We start from the raw sequence: 23,659 nt of genomic DNA, 5'->3' as shown, positions 1-23,659 counted from the left end.
TTTGTATACACGGGCATTACTGTTTGCAGGGATCAGGATGTGTGTCACCCAGAGGGTCTCTGTGTTAGAGTCTTAGTTGTTGGGGAATATTATGTTAAGGTGTGTTACTTTTATTTATCCTGCATTTGTTTAACTCTGTGAAGCTGCGATTCTTTGCTTGACTAGGACACCTGATGTTCTAATAAAGACCTGAATGGCCAGTAGCAAGGCAGGAGAAAGGACAGGTGGGGCTGTCAGGCAGAGAGACTAGAAGGAGAAATCTGGGGGTGACACATGGGAGAAGGGAAGAAGTGACCAGAGAAGGAGGGGGACATCAGGGGCCAGTCATCTAGCTACACAGCAATCCATGGAGTAAGAGAAAGATTTACAGAAGTAAGAGAACGGGAAAAGCCCAGAGACAAAAGGTAGATGGGATAACGTAAGTTAAGAAAATCTGGCAAGAAACAAGTCAAGCTAAGACCAGACGTTTCTAAGTAAGAAGGCTGTGTGTGATTCATTTGGGAGCTGGGTGGCGGGCTCCCCTAAAGAACAAAAAAGAGTAAACAACGTCATAAGACTGTTACATTTAGTCTCTGTGGTGATAGTGGAAAATGGGGGAGCCTCTAGGACAGTGGTTCTCAACCTTCCTAACGCCGTGACCCCTTAATCCAGTTCCTCATGTTGTCATGACCCCCAACCATAAAATTATTTTATTGCTACTTGATGACTATAATTTCATTACTGCTATGAATTGTAATGTAAATATCCCTGTGAAAGTGGTTGCAGCTGGCAGACTGAGAAGCACTTTCTAGGAGGTGGACTCTGGAGGAAATCTTAGGGTGGATGGACCTTGGGAAGGACTGAGAGGTCTAGGTTCTTCCCTCCCCACTTTTGTTTGTTTGCTTCCTGCTTCAGGAGGTAAGCGGCATTGTCACGCTCCTGCTGGAATGTGCTGCCTCAGCAGAGACCCAAAACAATGGGGCTCTTGGCCCCTCCTATACCTGCCTCCTCTCCCACCCCTGTTATCGCAGATGCCCTTGGATTGCTTCCTTTGCAAACAACTAAAGTTAAAGTTAAAATGGATTGACCCCTCGGTGAAAATATTCATCTCAGTAATCCCTAATCTCAGTGCCTTAGGTACAGTATAGATAAACTGTCACAAGTCTTCTAAGGACAAAGGCTTTATAACAGTATATTGAGTACAAAAAGCCATTTCTCTGTGTTATAGCATATGTGTTCTTATAGCGCATATACATTCTCAGTGATAAAGGGGTAAAACCAACTATCAGGGCTCAGACCTCACGCCAAAGCACAGCCAGCTTCTGAAAGACCTCTTAGAGTGTGTGGCACATAGTAGGTGCTCAGGATACATGTGGACCAAGTGTGTGAAAAAGAGCTTGACGCATAGAGGCAAACTAGGTGGCATGGAAGAAAACTTGTCACGCTTCCTGAGTGGTTTTCTTTCCATGTGGGGAACATGTCGCTTATACATGCGTACGTGAGTTCAGTGGAAATATTTTAAGATCTCATTTGTAATTAGAAGCAGACATGATAGGCATTCTGAATAGGGTAGCTCTCTTCACGGTGATAAGTCATACATGGTTCTTTGCACATGAGGATATTCTGTTATTGTCTTTGAAATGCAAGCCCGGAGTGAGTGAGTGACTTCTCACCCTGTCATTTCTGTAGCAAAGAATACCTCATAGTTATCTGAAGACATCTCTTTTCTATTTTTCTAGGCATGTTTGCCACCGTGGCCGGGATTTCCCAGCGTGCCCCTGTGCACTGGTCAGAGAATGTGATTGGGGCGGCTGTTTGCTTCCCCTATGTCATAGCACTCGATGACGAATTCATCACGGTTCACAGCATGCTGGATCAGCAGCAGAAACAGACCCTGCCCTTTAAAGAAGGCCACATCCTGCAGGACTTTGAAGGTACCTGTTGTAGAAACCTTAACAGCATTTTCATTGCAAACCTAGTGGTCTTTCTACCATAAATGATACTGGGGATGCACTAGGAGCTGGGCCTTATACTGAGAGAAGATACACAAACAGCTGGAGAAATGCCTTGCGGTTAAGCGCACTCGCTGCTCTTGCAGAGGATTGATTCTCAGTACACCAGGCTGCTCACAGTTATATGTGTGCACCTGTATGTGTGCATCACACACACACACACACACACACACACACACACACACACACACACACAAGAAATAAGTCTTTAAGAAGAAGAAGAGAGTCATTGCAAAGCAGTTTCTGTGCTTCAGGAACAGTAAGGTTAAGGGGATGGCAGGCATTTCAGTAAAGAGCCACAGCAGTGTAAGACTTGCCTGGAGATGGAATAGGCCCCCTGGGGAGTACAAAAAGAGAACCGATTCCTGGAGAAACCAGGGAGGGCTTCCTGAGGGTAATAATTAATGTCAGGATAGATAGGAGTGAGCCAAGCAGATATATGCAGAACCGTCTGTCAGAGAAAAGGGAGTATCTGAACAAGAGCTCCCACAAGTGAATCCTGGTATGTCTGTGTATATGGGGTGGGGGTGGGGGTGGGGCAGCAATGTGGTTGGGCATAGTTGGCAAGTGGCTGAAGTGCCGTGTGCATCAGTTTCACTTTCCCTCCATTCCATTTTGAACGTTTTAAAACATTCAGAGAGATTGAATGAATAGCCATAGTCCCTTCATCTAGACTGGAAGTGTTCTTTGTGTTTTGCAGCATTGTTCTTAAGTCAATGGAAGACACTGACCTTCCTCAGCACAAACCTCCATAGTACCATCTCTTAGCCCGCCCATATTCATGTCCAATGAATGGCTTTGAGTATTTTTAATCTAGATTCATTCCTTGTACTTGCCATTTAAAGATCTTTTTATCCTCTAAATGTTACCTTCCTGGCATCTGAGATGCTGGGGTATAACCTTACTGAGAAGTGTAGCCCCCACCCCGACTGGGGTCAGGTCCAAGTAGGCACTGACTCACGAGTTGGAGTAACATCCCTTGGTACACACATAGACAGGCGGATGTTTTGGTCCTTTCATAGAACTTACATGCATGCTCCTGTTGGCTTTGAATCATCTCTAGATGATTTATACTATTTAAAGCCATGCAAATGCAATGTAAACAGTTGTTACTTCAGTTATTGTTTGGGAAATAAGGACAAAAACCAATCTACCCATGTTCAACTACAGACTTTCCCAAATATTTTCTATCCCTGGTGGGTTGAACCTACAGACTCAGAAGCTGTGGATGTGTAATCTGCAGATACAGAGGCTGACCGTATGCTCAGGTTGTGGGACTTTGAATATTGAGTGGTGCAGACTTGCATGGGGCTTACTGACATAGAGCAGACCAATGTTGCCTGCCTTATATGGGAGCAGAGAGGCTCCTGGGAAGAGTGCCTCCAAGCAGATAGCCAGAAACCAAGGAAACCACTTTAGTTGAGGTACAGGAGACAGAAGGAATAAGTTAATTACTTCCAGCGAACAGGGACTGCTGAGTTAGGAGAAGGGTCAGAGTTTAGTTTGGAAATCCAGTGGAAGGAGCTAGCCTAGACAGCAGTCCTGATCTTCCACAGACTTCCCGTGGGTTACAGTGATGGGCAAAGAGAGCTGGCAGGATGGTAGGGAAATCAGTGGTGAACAGAAAGACTCAGTGGTATATGGATGGACAGGAAGCATGGCATATTATCTCATAGTTCAAAATATTGCATTACAATCTTAGTTTATGTATACAAACTTGGGAAGGAAAAGATCTTCAGTGAGTTTTTGGTGGTGTTCCATGATGGAGGTCTGTAGCTCCATTGGACTCTGTATCACGTGTCTCCCCACAGGTATCTAAATCAATGGGCTCTTTCATATAGAAAAGGGATAAAGAGCACATTTGTTTCTTTAGCAATGTGACATTAAAGTTTGTCCTTCCCAACAGTTGTCAGTGTGGGTGGAAGAAAAGGGAGGCATCACACCATAATCTTGTTTGGAATGGTATGGAAAAGCCGGTGGGAGTGATTAGCAGATCAGATAAGGGCCGAGTATAAGGAAGGCAGTAATGCATTGTGGGAGGCAATGCTTTTCCCTTTCCAAATACATTAATGTTTTTCTTCTCTTCCCTCAGGAAGAGTGATTGTTGCCACAAGTAAAGGAGTTTACATCTTGGTTCCATTACCTCTGGAAAAACAAATACAGGATCTGTTAGCAAGCCGAAGAGTGGAGGAGGCTTTGGTTTTAGCAAAAGGAGCCCGGAGGAACATTCCAAAAGACAAATTTCAGGTTGGTAATTAACTGGTCACAAGAATTTATGCCTGCAAGCCGCAAGTTAGAAAGCAGTCAGATTTAACTGCATGCATTGGACTCTGTCTACACAAGACCGTGTGCAGGACTTTTGAGTCTACCGTGCACCTTTTACAACACATCTCACCTGCCATAGGTAAGGAAGCAGGTTACAGAGCAGCAGAGCAGCTCTCCTAAGATTGCACAGCCAATCGTGGGAAGCTCAGCTTGTCAGTTTCTCACTTGATACACTAGACTATATTTGAAATCAATCTCTTCTTCAATCTCCTCCTGAAAGCGGTTATGAACCTGATCCTTCTAAACTGACCGAGTGAGGTCAGGTCATTAGTCTCTGATTTTAGAGTTTGTCTTTGTTGGGGCTCAATTAATTTTCGTGTGTGTCCTCTATGTAGACTATGTTTGGAGGTGGGGCCCATGCATCCAGGATACATGCAACCCAGTGCATTTATAGACCACACATTATCATGTCTCAGTGTCAAAAGGTTGGCTGCCCCACCCCAGCAGTCTGTCTTTTATTGTCTGTAGGCAGTGCTTTGCCCTCTATGTGGATGAAGTACCCCCTCATTGCAGGAGCCTAGCCATTTCCTTAGACAATCTCAGCCTTCCGAATCACAGGCACAAATCACTGCATCTGGCCAGGAGAAAGCACGTAGTGCACTGAAGAGATGTTAGCTTAGAATGTCATTGGTATAAATACAGCCACTATCAGTCCCAGTCCCTAAAATTCCTGCATTCAGGACACTCTACATATTTGAGAGTACTAAAACTTGTGAGCTGAACCTGGAGGCATAAACCTGTAAAACTAGCTACTTGGAAGCCTAAGGTAAGGGGGCCTCAAGTTCAAGGCTTGCCTGAGGTACAGAGTGAGTTCAAGCCAGTCTTGGAATTTAGGGTAACCTTGTGTCAAAGAAAAAGTGGCATCACTTTCCTAGTGTGGGTAAGGCTTTGGGTTCCATCCCTAGTGCTGCGCGTTAGAGCAACAACAAAGCTCCACTCACACCCAAATCATGGTGCTGCATGGAACCTGTCCCTAACAGTCCTTAGAAACTAAAGCCAGTACATTTTACCCATTATTGATTGCTGTGGCAGAAAAGGCATGTTTGGATGTGAGCTGCCTCAGAGAGCACAGGGCAGCTTCTGCCAGTGGATGAGAAGAGCATGTGTCGTACAGGTGGTAACTCTCAGAGAGTCTCCTCCCTGCTCCTAACTTGCTGAAATGGCACTGAGCTATTCAGCAGGGGGCAGCAAAGGCAAAGGCACAAAGCTCTGACTGCTGGTACTTACACTACCTTATGTGTCCACACAGCCCAGGCAGGCAGGGGTGTGGCAGAGTGAAGAGGAGCTGTAGGGGCAGGGTGCAGCCATAGCATTGTGTCACAGTTGCTGTTGAAGGGGTGTTCTGTCCTTGTTCAAACACCATTTTCACTGTGCTCAAATTATGTAGCATGTTCTTATGGAAGTTTTCAGTGTTCTGTGTCTGAATTTCACTTTTTTTCCTCTGCCCTTTTTGACTAAGAGCAAAGATGCATAGCCAATACCTAATGACATCACATGCGTTCTCTCACTCTCCAGCCTGCTTACATGGGGGTTCTGTGCCTTTGCATCTGATCCCTGCCTTTTCCCTGTATTGTTGTGAATTCAACTCCCTTGTTGTGTGGATGTTATTTTCCCTGAGCTATGCAAACAGCGCTCTGTGTGTGTGTGTGTGTGTGTGTGTCTGCAGTGCCATGCACATACCACTGTTTCAAGAGGTGCACCCCATCCTCTTCTCTGGACATATCTTCTATGCTCAGGCTGCCCCTGTGGAGCCTGTGTCTAACTCATACCTCCCACCCCAAGGCATCACATAATGAAGGTGAATGCACCAGCTCCGGTCTCATCTTTGGTCACAAGAAGGCCACTAGTGTCATCATAGTGCCCCTGTCTTCATGACCTCATCCAACCTTAACTGCACTTCCAAACACTGTTAATGTGAATTTGGGGGTAATTTTGAGTACTCATTTAAACTTCAGCATCCTTACTGATGGAGTTGGTAGTGGTTTTGTCTTCTTCCTGGGGTGGAGTGGGGGGACTTTCAGTTTGGTAGCCTTACGAAGATGCCACTGTCACTGATTTCTCTGTAGCAAGCCTGGATATGGCTAGGAATTCCCCCACACCTGGTAGGTCCTTTTAATCCTTTTTTGCTACAAGGATGACCCATATTATTCCTACTTCCAGAAACAGAACTAGACGCTGGACAGCAGGGCTCTGCTTTCTGCTTATTGTTATAAGGTGGTACAGTAAATCCAGTTGTTAGGTCAGAAATGGTTGTTTCCAGAAAGGAAAGACAAAGGCAGATAGAGAGTGCTGTTTAAACTGTTCAGCCTGTCACCAGTTTAAGCAGTGTGCTGATCTCAGTGCCCCTGGAGGAACTGTTGCTCTTTAAAACCAAGGTGAGCTGGAGTGTAGCTCAGTAGCAAACACTCAGTAATTCAAATGAATTCACAGTTCACACACACACACACACACACACACACACACACACACCACTGAAAAACCTTTTAAGTTTTTTTTTTGAAAGAGCAAGATTGTTCTAAAAAACAATAGAATGTGTTGATGAGGTCTGGCTTTAGATCATAGCTCAGTCATTTATTACTTTAGCCACTTTGAAGTCAAAACTTATCTCTACGTAGAATTTCTCATATCTAAAATGGGGGCAGTGGTGACAATGATTTGTTCGATGAAAGTGGACCAGGGAATCCTTCAAATCAATAATCCCTGAATAAATAGTAGAGAATTGATAAGCTGGTGATTAGGTGCTTAGGTAAGTAGTAGGCATACCTTATGTTCAAGGCTCTCTTGGCATTCTAGGTTAGAAGAATTAGTAGCAAAGGGAGCGATGAAATCCATCTTCAGCTGGGAGACAGTGCTAGGATGATGATTTGGCATACTTGGAACAAGCATTTCAGACAAACCTTAGCAGAACTCAGAAATGGGCTGTGAGAGAAGGGATGAAGGGACCGATTCTCCTCAGGTGTGCGCAGGTGATTTGTTGGTTGATTGCTTTTTAAGAAAGGTTTTTTTTCTGTGTAGCCCTGGATGCCCTAGAACTCACTATGTAGACCAGGCTGGCCTCAAACCCAGAGATCTGCCTGCTTTTCCCTCCCAAGTGCTAGGATTGAAGGCATGTGACACCAGTGCCCGACTTTTGGTTATTTATTTTTAATGATTTATTTTTATTTTATGTACCTTGGTATTTTGCATGTATGTATGTCTGTATGAAAGTGTCAGATCCCCTAGAACAGAAGTTACAGACAGTTGTGAGCTGCCTTGTATGCTGGGAATTGCACCTGGGTCCTCTGGAAGAACAGCTAGTGCTCTTAACCACTGAGCCATCTCTCTAGACCAAGTGTGTGTGTTGTTATTGTTGGATGTTACAAGAATGGAAGAGTTCTGCAGATGAGTTAAGTTGGGTTGCAGTGTTCCATGCCCTGATGAGCTGGCAATTTTACTACAAGAGCTTTAGGCAGTCTGTTATTAATGTGAGCAGAGCATCTCCAAGAGATAGGGCACACCGCACTTCCTCAGCTTCAGCTAAGAGGACTCATGTGGCTGTGTAGTACTTAAGTTTGACCAGCCTTGTGTCTGAGGGATGCTATGAGAAATGCTTCTGCAAAGTCACTTTCAGAAGACTGGGGTTGTTGATTTCCACCTGAGCAACCAGAGGCTGAAGCAGTCACAGAAATCTAGTGGATTGAGAAGAGGGTGAAGCAGTACGTTAGGGGTTCATGGAATTGAATCTGTGACTATGTCTCAGTGTGGTGTGTGTGTGTGTGTGTGTGCGCGCGCGCGCGCATGTGTATGTATGCATGTATATTTGTTCCTCTGCTCAGTAGAGCACTGCCCTGCATGCATGAGGCTCTGGGCTCCATCCTCAAGCACCACAAGAAGAAAGATTTGCATTTCTAATGAAGGCTTACAGAATGTTTTCTTGGATATTATTCCCTAAACTGCATAGTGTAAGAACTGTTTGTATTGGATTTACAGCTTGCTAGGTGTTACAGACATGACATAAAGCATGTAGGACGATATGCATAGGTCTGTGGGATACAATGCTGTTTTATCTAAGGGACTTGAGCATATGTTGGTATCTTTGGGACCCTGGAACGGTGCCTTTTCACTACTGAGGGATAAGTACATATATTCAGTACATTTTATTTTTTCTGTAACTAATAACGTGTCTCTATAGAAGAAGGTAAATTGGGTTGTGATTGACAAGTGCAGCCTACCCCTGTGGTGACGGTTGTAAGGCATCCTCAGGAGAGAATTAACCCATGTTTCCTTACAGGTGATGTACAGGAGGGTTCTGCAGCAGGCAGGCTTTATACAGTTTGCACAGCTCCAGTTCCTGGAAGCCAAAGAGCTCTTCAGGTAATTTGAAGTGTTTGGTGGCAGCACTGTTACTCAGTGTCCCCTCTGCTGGGTACCTCCATCATCTATGTGATGTCAGGGGGGGAGTTGTGGAATGGCCAGATGGAGGTGTGTTGGGGCAGGACTGCCTGGTACATTGTAAGGTGCTCATCCCTGGATTCCAACTGCTAGATATTAGCAGTAGCACAAACCAGGTTAGGATAAAATCCCTTATTTAAGAACCACTGAGCAACCTGTCTGGAGTTTAGTATCAGGAAGATGCTGGTTTCCTGAAGGACCCTGTCCTGGCTCAGATTTATGTTACATTGTTTTTTGATGGTTCTTTCTTACTCAGGGAATCCCAGGGCTCATTGGGTTTTCCTCCCAGCTCAGGTACCTTGATGTTGCACTCCCCAGTCATCCGTTTATGCTCCTCACTCTTGTCTCCTCTGCTCTTTTTGGAACCATGTTTGATATGGTTTCATTGGCACTACAGATTAGCATGGTCACTCAGTCACACTCACCCCCATTAACATGTGCCTCCAGGCACTGCCCTCCAGTGTTGTTTGTGTGCCTATGTGTACTCTCTCTCTCTTTTTGCTTCATTTAGTTTGACACTGTAATTGCAGAAGCAGCCAGCTGGATGTCCGGGAGCTGATCTCTCTCTACCCCTTCCTGTTGCCCACCTCCTCTTCCTTCACCCGGTCTCACCCTCCTCTTCATGAGTATGCAGACCTGAACCAACTGACCCAGGGTGACCAGGAGAAGATGGCCAAGTGCAAGCGCTTCCTCATGAGCTACCTGAATGAAGTTCGCAGCACAGAGGTAGCAAATGGCTACAAGGAAGACATCGACACGGCCCTACTCAAGCTGTATGCAGAGGCTGACCATGACAGCCTGCTGGACCTCTTGGTCACTGAGAACTTCTGCCTGCTGACGGACAGTGCTGCCTGGCTGGAGAAGCACAAAAAGTGAGTGCTCTTAGCCCCATGTGCTAAAGCTTCCTGTCCAGTCCTCTTACACTCCATGTGGCCCCCTCAAGGGGATACTATGAAACTGACTCAGCCAACGTTGTATTTGAGTTCTCAAGGGTCCAGGCAGTAACCACTAAGAAGTCATTGTGACAACAGTCATCAAATGGTCCTCAGATGATAACGTTCTCCTGATCTATGGGACCTTGGAGGAATTCACTCCTATGCTTGTTCATGTTGGCGAGTCCAGTGTGAATTACCGTGAGCTTTGTTAGTAAATGCAGCTGAAAAGGTCCTGTTGTTAGATTCGGACTCACCTTGAAGATGCTGCATGCTTGTAATAATAATGCAATCATGAATCCGATTGGTTAGATAGGGTCTAAAGCTTTAGCTTTAGCTTTAGCTTTCTGGATCTTACTGATAATGGTTTGAACTGCTTTCATTATGCCTAATGGTTAGTAGGCAGCCCTAAATCCATGGGCAGTGAATGCCCAGTGACCAGCTTGTTTAGGACTGGTAGCTCCTTAGGATTTTTGTATGTGATTTTTTAAAAAGATTATTTTCACTTTTTAATATCCATTGTGTAGATTTGTGCATGTGCGTGCAGGTGTCAACAGAAGCCAAAAGAGGGTGTTAACGCCTTAGAACTGGAGTTAACAGATGCTGTGTGCTACCCAGTATAGCTGCGGGGAACTGAACTTGGGTCTTCTGCTTAAGAGCGTAGCCATCTCTCTAGATCTCCTATGATTTTTGGTTGAGAATTTAAAATGAAAAAAGGACTCATGAAGACGTGGGGCCACTGTACCAGATCCCATTTGGTGCCTGAGGTGGTGTGGGCATCTTTGGCAGTGTTAGCTCTTTCCATAGCTTGCAGCGAACACGTTATGGACTGGTGGTGTAGGTTGCATATCTCTTAACCAGAATACCTGGACAGAAGAATTTCCAAATTCAGAGTTTTTCAGATTTTTTTTTTTTTTGTATTCTTAAGCAGTTTTCTAATCTGAAACTCTAAGATCTTATTTTGTGTCAAGACCTGAACAGGCTAGAGAGAGGGCTCAGTGGATCAGTGGATAAAGCGTTGGCTCTATAAGCATGAGGACTGGAACCTAGACTCCAGCAGCCACACAAAAGCTCGGCACATGTGGCAGCCCACCTGGGACCTGCTGGCTCCTAGACCACACAAACCAATGGGTTCAGTGAGAGAGCCGACTTCACTAAACAGAGTGGAGGGTGATGGAGGAAATGACCGAGGCAAGGGTTGGCCTCCATAGGAATGTGCCCCCCAAACACATGCAAATTACACTTGGGATTACACATGCAGGCATGCGTGTGACCACACATATACACACAAATACCCTAAGCTTTTGGATCTCTAGTTTGCCCTTAAAGTGTCATGTTTTGGCATGTTTCAGTTTTCAGGTTTCAGATTAGTGCTCCTCAGCCTGTTGGGTTTCAAATCCAGAGTGCACACTGACACCTGGTGGTAGTGACTCGGGATGTTGTATCTATAAAAAGTCATGTTGCGTCCCTAGAGATCGTAAAGAAAGGTTCCAGTGGACACTTGAGTGTCTTGAGATGTGACTCTAAGGGATCACCTGCTGAGTGGGAAGAAGACCGTGGACAGAGCATGAGCTGTGCATGTCCTAGGCCGTGAGCCCTGCCCTCGCTTATCCTTCCCATCCTTCTCTTTTCCAGGTATTTTGCACTAGGACTGCTCTATCATTACAATAAACAGGATGCCTCTGCAGTTCAGGTGAGTTCAGAAAGGCTTTCGTGGGCTAGCAAGGTGACTCGACAGGTAAGAGCACCTGCCGTTCAAGGCTTGACACCCTGAGTCTCAGCCCTAGAACCTATGGTGTCGGGAGAACCAACATTCGAAAGTTATCCTCAGACGTCCACATGTGTTCTGAGGCACACAGAACTTTCACGTTTACACACACACACACACACACACACACACACACACACACACACACTCCATACATTTTTTAAAATGCATTTTAGTGTTGTTAAAAGGCCAATAACCTTTAATTTTGCATTACTTTTTAAGTCAGTAAAAACCACTTTTGTCTGATCTGACCTTTTCCCCAGAGAGCAAACATAACACCATTTTGAAAAGTGAGCTCCTTAGTAAGGGTTGACATCAAGTCTCCATTCTTGTTCCTGACAAACAGGCCGAGAAGTGATGTCTTTAAATCTCTGTAAAAAATATTCTGAAGCTTGAGTTTGGGAAAACTGAAGAAATGAAAAAAGGGCTGATTTCCTTTTTAACAGTGACAAGGGGCCCTGGAGAGATGGCTCAGTGACTAAGAGCAACTGCTGCCCTTCCAGAGTGTCTTTCCGCACCCGCATTGGGCGGCTCCCAACGTCATAGCTCCAGATCCTAGGGATTGACCCCTCTTCTGGCCTCTGTGGGCGCTGCACACATGTGGCATCTGCACACAGACATGTACATACACATCAATATGTATTTAGAAAATTGTCACATGGTAATGTACACATTTCTTGGATTTGGTGTCCCACTTGACACGTGCTTACAGTGGAAGGTGATCTAGTCATGGTCATTGGTGTCCCTGCCACCATCTCTGCACCAGGAAACTTGGAGCTCGTCTGTTTTAGAGATTTATTCACTCCAGTGAGCACAGATAACTAAGGATTTTTTTTCTCTAACTGTATTTTAGTAACCCATATCTAACTTCCCCCTGCCCACCCTGTCCCTGACTTTTAACTGCTAATACCCATTGCTTTTCATGACTTTTATGAAATGAGCTTTAAAAATGTGATATTTTTGCTGAACCAGCAGGCATATGACATCACCTTAGAAAATTAGGGCAGCAGGTAACAGTTACCTTTGTAGTTTCCAGTAGTAATAACAGCAGGCACTGCATTGCCAGTGAACTGGGCAGGTGCTTCCCATAGAGCACATTGTAGAACCACAGGGATGAAGTTCCGACTCTGTGGCGGGGGATGTGAAGGCCAGCAGGGCTGTTGGGCCTCAGCTGAATGCCATTGATCTGTTAGCCTTGTCTCTTGGCTCTCACCTTGCAGCTTCCCATTGATCTTTGCAGAGATCTTCTCACACCCTGGGGGGATGTGCTCCCGTCTGCCCTGTGATGCCTCAGATTGCATTGGGTGCTAGTTTCCTCGGGAGACTTTTGTGTAACATCAGCTCCCTGGCTTTGGCCGTGCATTCATGAGTTTAGTCTGCAGCTACTTTGCTAAAAATCACAATAACATAATTGCAGAGAGAAGAGAACAAGAAAATGAGTTTTCATCATCACATGCCTCAAGGCCAAGAACAGATTTGGATATTACAAACAAAACGTTTATTTTTAAGACATGGTAGCAGCATCTTTAGATTACTGCATGTGTGTTATGATGATGTTAGCACACTATAGAGAAAGATTTGCATACTTGAATAATATGGAGTAAATATTCATAAGTGGCAAAAGTACCATAAAAAAGTCAATATTTTTCAGTGGACCTTTGATTCAGTTATTTAAGTGGTGAACTCAGGACTGAAAAAACTAGTACACATTAAGCATCCTAATCCATTTTAATTGGGGGGATCACCACTATTTTGAATTGCAGATTATTTTAGATTTTTTAGTATTTGCATGTATAAAATGAAATGTCTTGGATGTAAGACCTGATCCTAAGCTAAATTTCACTGTGTCTTACACAAATAGCATGAAAGTAATTTATACAATACTTTTTATAAGTCTGTGCTCAAAACCAATTTTGATGGTGTGGAATTTTCCACTTTTAGCATCATCTCACATTGGGAAATAATTATATTTTAGCACATTTGGGTTTTTAGATTTATTTCTCAAAAAAAATTAAAACTGATCTAAGAATTTACAGCTTTCTGTAGTATAGGTGGGGCACCCTTTGTTCAAAATGCTCAAGACCAGAATTGTTTTAGATTTCAGAGTTTTTCCGATTTTGAAATAACACATGGGTAGAGAGAGCCACCACAGCCAGCCACCCAGTCTGCAGGCCTGAAATGCTGGCCCGTGTTCAGATTCTAGACTCTCGTGTGAGTGATGCTTCAGCTATGTTTTCGAAAGTCTTAAGAGTGTAAGGAAACAAGGACTTTCTGAGATAGTTCTACAAGGTATTTAACATTCTAGATTTAAAATTTTTTTTTTGGTTTCTATTACTTTTCAGCTGTGGGTGAAGATTGTGAATGGGGACATCCAGGATTCCACACGCTCAGACCTGTACGAATACATCGTTGATTTTCTTACCTACTGCTTAGACCAAGAGCTGGTGTGGACCCATGCTGACTGGCTGTTGCAGAAAAGTGAGGAGGTTTGTGTTTCATAAATGCTTTCTCTTCGGAATGTCTGATAAAAGACACCAAAGCCCTAAACTGCGGGCAGATTTAGGCGCAAAGGGTGGGGAAGCTACATTCATTTCCCCCCCCCCCGCAGCCCCATTTTCTGTGTGCCATTTTAAATCGCTCCCTTTGAGCATGAGCAACTGCCACAGTCTGCTGCTGCTGCTGCTGCGGTCTGCAGAACCCTCTTTCTGCAGAGGCCCCTGGTAGAAATACAAAGAGCCTAGCCTGCGCATGCTCCCGGTGTTCCAAAAACACTACAGTTTCCCCTTCCCCTGCTGCGGAACAGAAGTCTGCGTTTTGTTGTCTGGGATGGGTGTAGACCTGCACAGCCTGGTCTTTTCCAAGTAGTCCCCAATCTGGGCCCCATCAGGAAGAACATCTTCCTCTTCTGTTTCCATCGCCCTTCTTAGAGGCTGTGACATGGAGGTGTGAAGTGGCTTGAAGACCTGGCTCATCTGGGAGGCTGGAACAGGATGATAGAGAAAAAACAACTGTTGGCTCTTGGCTGTAGAGCAAGGGTTCTCACCCTTCCTAGTGGTGCGACCCTTTCCCACAGCTCCTCATGTTGTGGGGACCCCAACCATAACATTTTGCTGCTACTTCATGACTATAATTTGATTGCTATTACGAATCATACTGTAAATATCTGATATGTGACCCTAAAGGGGTCATGGCCCACAGGTTAAAAACCACTGCTCCATAGCTAGGCAGCAGTGCTCAGAACAGAAGGACACAGACCTCATTGAGACCCCACAGCTTACCCCCACAAAGGCAGCGAGCTTAACAGACCCATTTCCTTGCCCCCCTCCCCTCCTTGTAGAGACAAGGTCAGATAGACAGGTTCAAGGCAGAACTAAGCAGACTCCTCTGCTGTCCATCCTACTTCCTGAACCAGGTCAGAGCCCTTATTCCTTGCATACTGAAACATTTAAAAATTACATTTATTTAATTTATGTGTATTGATGGACATATATGTACATACAGTGTGTATGACGGTCAGAGGGCAGCTGAGGTTTTCGCCTTCCACCATGCATGTCCCAGGTATTGAACTCAGATATTCAAGCTTGGCAGCAAGTAAATTCCCTGCTGGGCCAGCTCAACAGCCCCGCCTTGTATGGTTTTTATTATATTCCTCCTTTCCCTCTACGCACGCCTACAGAACATACCAGCACATGTTCCGATGGTGTTGATACAGTGTCACTTAAAGGGTTAGGTCTTTTTCACTCACCAGACAATCAGCCAAACTCACCGAGATTCTGTGCCACATGGTAGCCCACCACTTGACCTCTGTCATCTCTTGAAGGATGGTTCACATATAGGGTTAACAGACCTTTTTTTCTGGGTGGTGGTGGCGCACACCTTTAATCCCAGCACTCAGGAGGCAGAGGCGTGTGGATCTCTGTGAGTGCAAGGCCAGCCTGGTCTACAGAGTGAGTGCCAGGACAGACAGCCAGGGCTACACAGAGAAAGCCTGTCTCGGAAACAAACAAACAAACAACAATATAAACAAACAAACAAAAACCTCAAAAAAACAAGAAGACTGAAGACAAAAAGAAAAACCAAACAAACAAATAGCAGACTTTTCAAGGTCATGTAGGCAAATAGTGCTAAGACACAAATCCAGAAGACTTGTAGCTGTGTTGTGTTTTTCGTGTTTGTGGTTCACAGGGTGTGGGGGTGTGCATGCAAACCTGTAGGCATACAGTAGTACTTGCACGTGTAAGTGCACAAGGAAACCCAACAATGTGTAATGGCCTTCTCAGTATTTCCTTAGATGGCAGAATTGGCCCAGGGAGCTCCTCATGGCAGACATAGGAAGGCAGCCTGACAGTTGTTTAGGGACCACAGGCTCAGATGGTGGACTAGCCAAGTGCAGTAAATAATCTGCTAGCCAGACAATGTGTTCAGAGAAACAAGAGCACACTGTATTTTCATACTTTCTGAATTTTGTTCCTTAAAGTTTGCAAGGGACAGTCTCTATTTAGGATAATCTTCATAAACTATTGTCTGTTGCATGGCTGTCAAAGCCTATTACCAGTGACTGCTGTATTCCCTAGTTTCCAACCATTCTAGAAGAAATCCCAGCAATGTGGGGGATTATTTCAAAATGCCAGCCTCTTTCCTGTCTGCATTGTGTCCTTTGTTTGCTCTTTCTAGGGACTTCTTGCTAGACTGTTTTCTCCCATAGTTTTGAGCTAAGTATGGCGTATGAAAAGCTGCACCTGCTTAATACATTAGCATATTCTGCATGATTTTGGCCAACCCCCGAATGCTAAGTGACTAAAAGAAAGATGAAGAAAACTGAATTGCTGTTCTTTCTGCAGATTGGAGTTCAAGTTTTCACCAAGAGACCTTTGGATGAGAAGCAGCAGACTGGTTTTAATCCAGATGACATTATCAGTTGCCTTAAGAAATACCCTAAAGCCCTGGTTAAATATCTGGAGCATCTTGTTATCGACAGGAGACTGCAGGTGAGTGCTAAGAGCCTGGACTTATGGTCTCTGGCTGCAGTGTCTCTCACAATTTAGGAAAGGGAACCTGAGTGTCACTTTCTGGGCAGGCCACGTCCCCTGGTCACTCAGTCTGTGCTTGTTGATATCTGAGGGATGTGAGCCTTCGTGAAAGAGACCTAGAGGCTTAGAGCAGGATGTTTTTGTCTCTGTCTCATCGCCACCTCACTTCTCTTTTCTTTGTTGGTATCCTCCAGGAAATGGGGGAAGCTACGTCATCTATAGGGTACTAAAGCCTTTGCCTCCCAGAATGAAAATGTGCTCCCCCGCCAAGTGTTAATCATCTTTCCAGCATTATGATTAAGCCCCAGGCAATTAACTTCTGAAGAGCAGATGGTTCTTTGGCCCCACGGCTCTAGAGCTTTCAGTCTGTAATGGGTTGTCCCGTTCTTTTGGATGAAGAATCTTGGCAGAAGAGGGCAAGGCAGGGCATTTGTTGAGGTCCCACTGTCCCTGCTGTGGCCCTACTCCTTCCCCTTGGCTCCAGTCCTTCCACATTTCACCCCCAGCGCCCAGTAGCATCCCACGGAGGCCAAGCTTTTAACAGTGGACTTTGGGGGCAATTCAGCTTCCAACTATAGCAACATGACTGTAAACCTTCCCTCTGTGTTGGAGCTTCTGGGAGTCTTCCAGTGCTCTGACGGTGTCCTGACCACTGTGTTTGAGAACCTGCCATGGCCTCCCTCATGTAAACGCTGTGTCTGGCTCATCCCTGACTTCTGCAGAAAGAAGAGTACCACACCCACCTGGCCATCCTCTACCTGGAGGAAGTGCTGCGGCAGAGGGTGGCCACTGGCGGCAAGGACGAAGATGCCACTGAGGCGCAGACCAAACTCCGGAGACTGCTCCAGAAGTCTGACTCCTACCGCGTCCATTTGCTGAAAGGTGAGGATAAGATTGCGTCCCAGTGAGAGACTCTCAGGCTGGGGCAGGAAGCCATTGTCCCAGAGTACAACATTTGGGTCCCATAGGGTGCTTGCTTGAGCTCCTTTTCCTCAGCTGTCCTGATGAGTTTTGGATTGAGCTTTAAAGCACATGATTCAGGTCCTTCTGATGACTTCAGTACCTTCACCACTCAGTATCCCTGGGGTATTGGACCCCAAGGAATCTCAAGATCTGCAGTACTCAAGCTCTGAAGGGAAATGTCATAGTCTGAGCATAGACTCTGTGTAACTCACACCTTACCTTTGTACCTTTGTCTGTGCTGTAAGTATGGCAGCTTCTTAGTAATTATTTCCTGACTCTCACTCTGAGGAGAGTGGTGATGTGTGTGTGCTGTGGTGTCTGGCTGCTGCTGCTGCTGCTGCTGCTGCTGCTGCTGCACTTGACACAGGCTATACAGCCAGGCTGGTAATATCTACCTCAGGCATCAGGCCTGAGGAGCAGCCCATAGTGACCAAGCTACAGATACCAGTGCCTATCATTTGCTATTAACCTTGGCCCTCAGTTGTCCTGGGAATATCCCATTGCAGCAGGGAATATCTTCTGTTGTCCCCTATTTCACAGCCCACAGGGGAGCAAAGTGATCTCGGTAGTGAGACTCAGCCCATCAGCCCACTAAGAGAGAGCCTTCATCAAGACTGGCACTGCCCCTGGGCTGTGTCATTTTTTTGGAAGCTTAACTGTAGGGGGAGCAAAGAAACGTTTTTCTTTCTGTTCTGCAAACTCGTTGGATACAGATAATACAATTAGGATTTTTTTTTTAAAAAATACCACTTTCAGTTGAAATAAAGGGGTCGAACATGGATTTTTTTAGTAAAGCGGATATTTGGATTTTATCCATGGGTTCTGCATCTGCAGATTTAACCAACTGTGATTTGAAAGTATTTCCCCCCTAAATACCATAACCTTATAGTCAGCTGCATTTAAATCCTCCAGGGGTGATCTCAAGTATAATAGTGTTAGTTACTTGAAAATAGTACAGGGGATTTGGGGCTCTTTCTGGGAGGGTCTTGACTCTCATCCCCCTGAAGACACAGAGGAAGGAACACTTGTTCCCCTGTGTGTTAGTCATGAGATTTCATACTGGAAAGACAGAGTGATGCTATGGTAACTACAGACCAGGAGCCCGGGCTCCGGTGATGCTTAGGGCCCATTAGAGAGCAGACGCACCCACTGGTTCATTTCCTGAGTGTTAGCAGCAGATTCTGTCTTTGGTTTTTCTAAGATTCTGAGTCACCAGGGGAAAATCCAAGGAGCCACCACCTCCATCAGCCATCTAGGTGGCAGTATTTAGCAATGTCTAGGTAGAACAAGCAGGTGAGCTCAGCCAGCCAGCCCAGTCTGTTACTGAGTGCCAATTTTGTCTGACAGAGAAGATCCAGGGTGCTGGCCTGCCCATGGAAAGCGCCATCCTTCACGGGAAGCTGGGCGAGCACGAGAAAGCCCTGCATATCTTGGTGCACGAGATGGGGGACTTCTCTGCCGCTGAGGACTACTGCCTCTGGGGCTCCGAGGGTCAGGACGCAGCCTGCCGTCAGCACCTTTTCCACACACTGCTTGCCATGTACCTCCATGCGGGCCCCTCTGCCCATGCGCTGACTGTGGCCGCTGTGGACTTGCTGAACCATCACGCCAGGGAGTTTGATGCCACCCAGGTCCTGCAGCTGCTGCCTGACACCTGGTCGGTGCAACTTCTCTGCCCGTTCCTCACAGGAGCTATGAGGGACAGCATCCATGCCAGGAGGACCACACAGGTGGCTCTTGGCCTGGCCAGATCGGAAAACCTGATTTACATGTATGATAAGGTGAGTGCCCAGCCCTTGTGCCAGCTTGCTTCTCTGCGAGCCCTTGTTGCATGAGAGGTGAGTCTTTAACCTATGAGAATGCGGTCTTCGTTCGTTCTTATTTCCTCTACACCTATTGATTGCTCCCACCGAGATACGGAGATCTATATGGGCAGAGGCAGAGGCTGCGCTGGCAGGCAGCATCAGTGAGGCGTCTTCCATTTGGACACCAGTAGTCGTGAGAGTGTGTGGAAGCTGCATGTGCTCCCTCACTGTAAGCCCAGCACTGGGGAGGCTGGGGCAGGAAAACCGTCAGGACCTCAAGGTTAACCTGTGGTGCAAAGAAAGTTTCAGACCCGTTTGGGCTTCAGTGCAAGACCCTGACTGAAAACGAACAAAATCAAACCAGGGAGAATGTGTAGGGAAGGTGAGTCATGTCCAAACAATGACGCTCCCCAGACACATTCTTTACGCCTTTGGAGCACTTTCTAGCATTACACATGGTGTCTTCTGCTGTCCTCTCTGTTGCACGGAGGAGAAAACAGCCTTGTGACAGTTACATGGAAGAGCCCTAGACCAGTTCAGAAACCCACATTCTCTTCTCCAAGATGAAGTCCTTTTCTGGAAACCCCATGTGGCTGGCTAGAAGAGCAGAGTCATTTCTTGTCCCACACATGGGTCTTCCTTAAGACCCGGTGGCCTGGGGTATTTAGTCTCACCTCTGTCTAACTCCTTCTGGCTTCCCAGCACATGTCCTGGCCTTAGTTGCCTGGCCACGTAGCATGCTGTCTTACCTCCTCTCCTTTGCACGTGCTGACCCTACACCCTGCAGTATTTAACCTTTTCTTCAGGAACACCCAGGCAGCATTTGGCCGATCTGTTTTTCTCCACCTCAAAGCCTTAATTAAGCTTTACGTCTTTTGTCTACCCACACCCCTTGTGTGTGCACTGATAACTTCCTCTTTTCCATTTAGATTCTGAGGGCAGGGACTTTTATTAGTGTTCCCCTAGTGCCTATCCTGGTAGGCTGCAGGACTGCATGCTGAGAGCACTAGTTCGTGCAGGAGAATCCCCTGAGTTGCTGCTTGCCCCTGTCGGTGGTCCAACTTGCCCAGACTGACAGCGACTGTATAGAAAAACCTTAGCATGTGCAACTCAAGTCTAAATGATCAGACTAGAGTCAATATTGACAGGTACTGTTTCTTACTGACTTCCAGAAAATGAAACTGTGATGTGGGAATGTGCCACTAATCAACTGCGGGGCTGTGACCAAATCCCTGATTAGGGTTCTGCTTTTTATTTGCAATTGAGCATCCCCCTTGGTTCCCCTCAGCTCTGATAGTCGTGACTTTGTGGCAGACAGTCAGTGCTTTGAGAATGCTGAAGGGAAGAGTTTGTGTAGAAATTTCCAGATATACAGTGGTTATTTTAAGAAAACCAAGTGCTGGGGCTGGAGAGATAGATGGCTCAGATATTAAGAGTGTTTACTGCTCTTGCAGGGGACCTGGGCTCAGTTCCCAGCACCCACATAACTGCTCACAGCTCCAGTCCCGGGATTCTGATGACCTTTTCTGGCTTCTGCAGGCATGTGATGCATGGAAACCCATGCAGGCACACACACAATACATGGGTAAAGGAGTAAATAAGTCTCGAAGAATAAAAGGAAGGCAGCTCTGCTGCTTTCTCTGCTTGCTCATTAAGAATAGCTCTGCTCTGGGCGGTGGTAGCGCACACCTTTAATCCCAGCACTCGGGAGGCAGAGGCAGGCGGATCTCTGTGAGTTCGAGACCAGCCTGGTCTACAAGAGCTAGTTCCAGGACAGGCTCCAACACCACAGAGAAACCGTGTCTCAAAAAAAAACCAAAAAAAAAAAAAATAGCTCTGCTCATTTCCATTTCTCACGTCCCATGTCAAGAAGTTGATGGCCGCAATCCTGTGGGCAGTTGTAGTCCGCCATAGACTGTGCATCCATTCGCCCTGACTCAACAGCTTCCTCACGATTGCTTTCTGTTTGCAGGTGAAGCTGAAGGGAAGTGCAGTCTGGCTCTCAGACAAAAAGCTTTGCGAACTCTGCCAGAACCCTTTTGGTGAGCCTGTGTTTGTCAGATACCCAAATGGAGGGCTCGTGCACACCCACTGTGCTGCCAGCAGACACACGACCCCCAGCTCACCCAGCCCTGGCACTCGGACTTGAAAAAGCATGGTTCCAGGCTGCAAAGGGGATTCTGGGTTCTTTTCCAAACCTGCTTTGTGTCAGCCAGAAGAAAGGGAAGGCATCTGGGTGCCAGGGAACTGCCAGCCCTGGGAAATGAGGGCACCGCAGCACTGATTGTTCCTCGTGTGAATGTAAAAGGAAAAGGCCTGACACCTCGAGATAGCGACAGGCCAGAGGCTCCCCGTCCAGGAGGTTACCGTCCTTCAAAGCACAAGCCAACTTTGAAAAGCAGGCGGTGGAGCCTGGGCGATCCCGACGTAGCTGGGGCCAGGGAAGGAGCTCAGCTCCACCTGGCTCAGGCCAGCGTCCAGGAAGCAGAGTCCTGAGGTGGGCGCCTTGCCTTCTGGGGAGGTGCACTCTTGACATGGGCTCCGCATCTGCTGCTAACGTGGACACAATGTCTGTTCTTCCCATCCCGCTGTCAACCTTGGAAAGCCACTGCCCCGTCATGGAAGCACTCACTTGGTGTAAAGGCCTACACTCTGACTGCCTAGCATATGGAGATCGATTCAGGAACATAAGCTTGAAGTAGGCAGGATGGTAAAGTGACTCAGTGGGCAAAGGCACTGGCCACCAAGCCTGCCTACACACACACACACACACACACACACACACACACACACACGATATAAGAGAAAAAAAGAAAAAGAGGTCGGAGTGAGAAGCTGCTTTGCCCATCCTGAAGATTGCAACTAAGGGGGCCCAGGTTGTGTGATGGCCCAGAAACAGGTTCGTTTCCATCCACTTGATTGGAAACACCTTGATGGAGATCCGCAACTAAATATTTTTATTTGAATTCATATCATCTTTGTCGTTTTCTCTCACTTGGAATTTCCTCAGCTGTTTTCATTACAGAGATCTCTTTCCTCGTTAAAATGTACCCCCTACTGAATGCTTGGGAAACTCAAAGGGAAATGTGCTGAGTGGCCAGTGAGCCTTCGGGAGGGGCTGGCATTGGCCTCCGCCCTGTAGCCAGCAGCCAGCAGAGCGGCTCGCCCGGTTTTCCCCACAGGTGTTTCTGCAGGACCTCAGGAGGCAGTCTGGCCAGGCTACATGATCTGCCAGCACTTTCTATGCCTACCTGAGCTTTCCGGAACCCGCAGAGGAAGGGTCTCCTCCGTGACCAGCTGGACCTGGGGTTTCTGCGTCATGCAGCAGACAGGCTGCAGCTCTTGCCATTTCACTGCCCTCTTCCAAGTCACCCGGTCACCCCAGGAGGCTGGCTTTATGAGGACCTCAGGGTAGACAGCACACCCTCCACTCTGATACCTGAAAAACAGCATCTCCTGGGCTGACGGGATGGCCCAGAACACACCCTCCCTCCGCCTGCCCGAGCTCCCCTCACTGTCCACTCTTTACAGAGTGCTCCTGTACTTACAATGATCACTGTATTTCTTTTCCTTTTGGGGTTCTGAGCAAGCCAGGAAGTAAAAGCGTCTGTCACTGTTCAGGGGACTGACACCCCTTTCCCTGCGTGTGTCGAGTGTCTGAGAATAAATGAAGTCTCCTTGCAGCTCCAGTGTCCCAAGGATGACTGAGGACACTCTTCTCACTGCTTGTCATTATACGCAACGAATTGGCGTTACAATTCTCAAAGCACGAGTTACCCCATGAGCAGTGTCTAACCTGAAAGCACTGTTCTCCCTTCCCAAACTGGGTAAGATCTCGGAAGGGGCTGTGTCTGCTCACCCCTAACCTGGAGACACTAGCCTCTTCTCTGAGTGTTGATTGACAAAGTCGAGCCGTCCAACCCCCACCCAACCCTTTACCGTAAACAGTTCTACAAGGCGGAGAATCACCTCATCTGTTACAAGTCCCGTTCCCTCACCGTCCTCACTCTCCCGAGGGCCGCTTCTCAACCCCCTTTTTAAAGATGAACCCATGGTCCTATCACAGCCCGTGACTGTCCACTGAGTGGTGCAGTGACAGCTGGATTCGGGCTTGTTCCTCCCTTTAGGTTCCGCAGCCGTCCTGGTTGGAGCTGCATGGGCTGAGATGGGTTCACCTTCATATCTGCGGGTGGGACTGTTTCGTTGGGGGAACCGTTTATCTGCTGTTGCCTGCCAGGTGCCACCTAGGCTGTGGGCACCGGGTGTGAGAACAGAGCAGAGAGGGGCTTCCTGAGCCATGCTGGACACTCCCGGAGCCCAGAGAAGTGGGCACTGGGTCCCACTGCCACAGGACACCTGTTACACAACTGGGCAGTCCTTGCTTTCTGCTTGCTCTCCCGTAGGAACCTCTGTC

General features: G+C 46.8%; 1 protein-coding gene across 2 annotated transcripts in view; it reads left to right on the top strand.

Annotated features, from left to right (window-relative positions):
* Positions 1–22,011, top strand: part of Tgfbrap1 (transforming growth factor beta receptor associated protein 1) — a 55,245-nt gene extending 33,234 nt beyond the window's left edge. For both annotated transcript variants that reach the window (XM_026785660.1, XM_013351082.2), the window contains exons 3-12: positions 1,719–1,913; positions 4,084–4,238; positions 8,587–8,669; positions 9,278–9,619; positions 11,315–11,372; positions 13,790–13,933; positions 16,289–16,435; positions 17,200–17,359; positions 18,788–19,221; positions 21,218–22,011. In XM_026785660.1, coding sequence (XP_026641461.1) covers positions 1,719–1,913; positions 4,084–4,238; positions 8,587–8,669; positions 9,278–9,619; positions 11,315–11,372; positions 13,790–13,933; positions 16,289–16,435; positions 17,200–17,359; positions 18,788–19,221; positions 21,218–21,394 — 1,895 coding nt within the window. In that variant the 3' untranslated portion in view covers positions 21,395–22,011. The remainder of the gene's footprint in view (positions 1–1,718; positions 1,914–4,083; positions 4,239–8,586; positions 8,670–9,277; positions 9,620–11,314; positions 11,373–13,789; positions 13,934–16,288; positions 16,436–17,199; positions 17,360–18,787; positions 19,222–21,217) is intronic.
* The last annotated feature ends 1,648 nt before the right edge of the window (positions 22,012–23,659 follow it).

Source organism: Microtus ochrogaster, linkage group LG2 (assembly GCF_000317375.1).
Source record: "Microtus ochrogaster isolate Prairie Vole_2 linkage group LG2, MicOch1.0, whole genome shotgun sequence".
In the NCBI taxonomy this organism is placed as follows: domain Eukaryota; kingdom Metazoa; phylum Chordata; class Mammalia; order Rodentia; family Cricetidae; genus Microtus; species Microtus ochrogaster.
The sequence above is the reverse complement of the archived record's forward strand: the minus strand, read 5'-3'. Positions and strand labels throughout refer to the sequence as shown.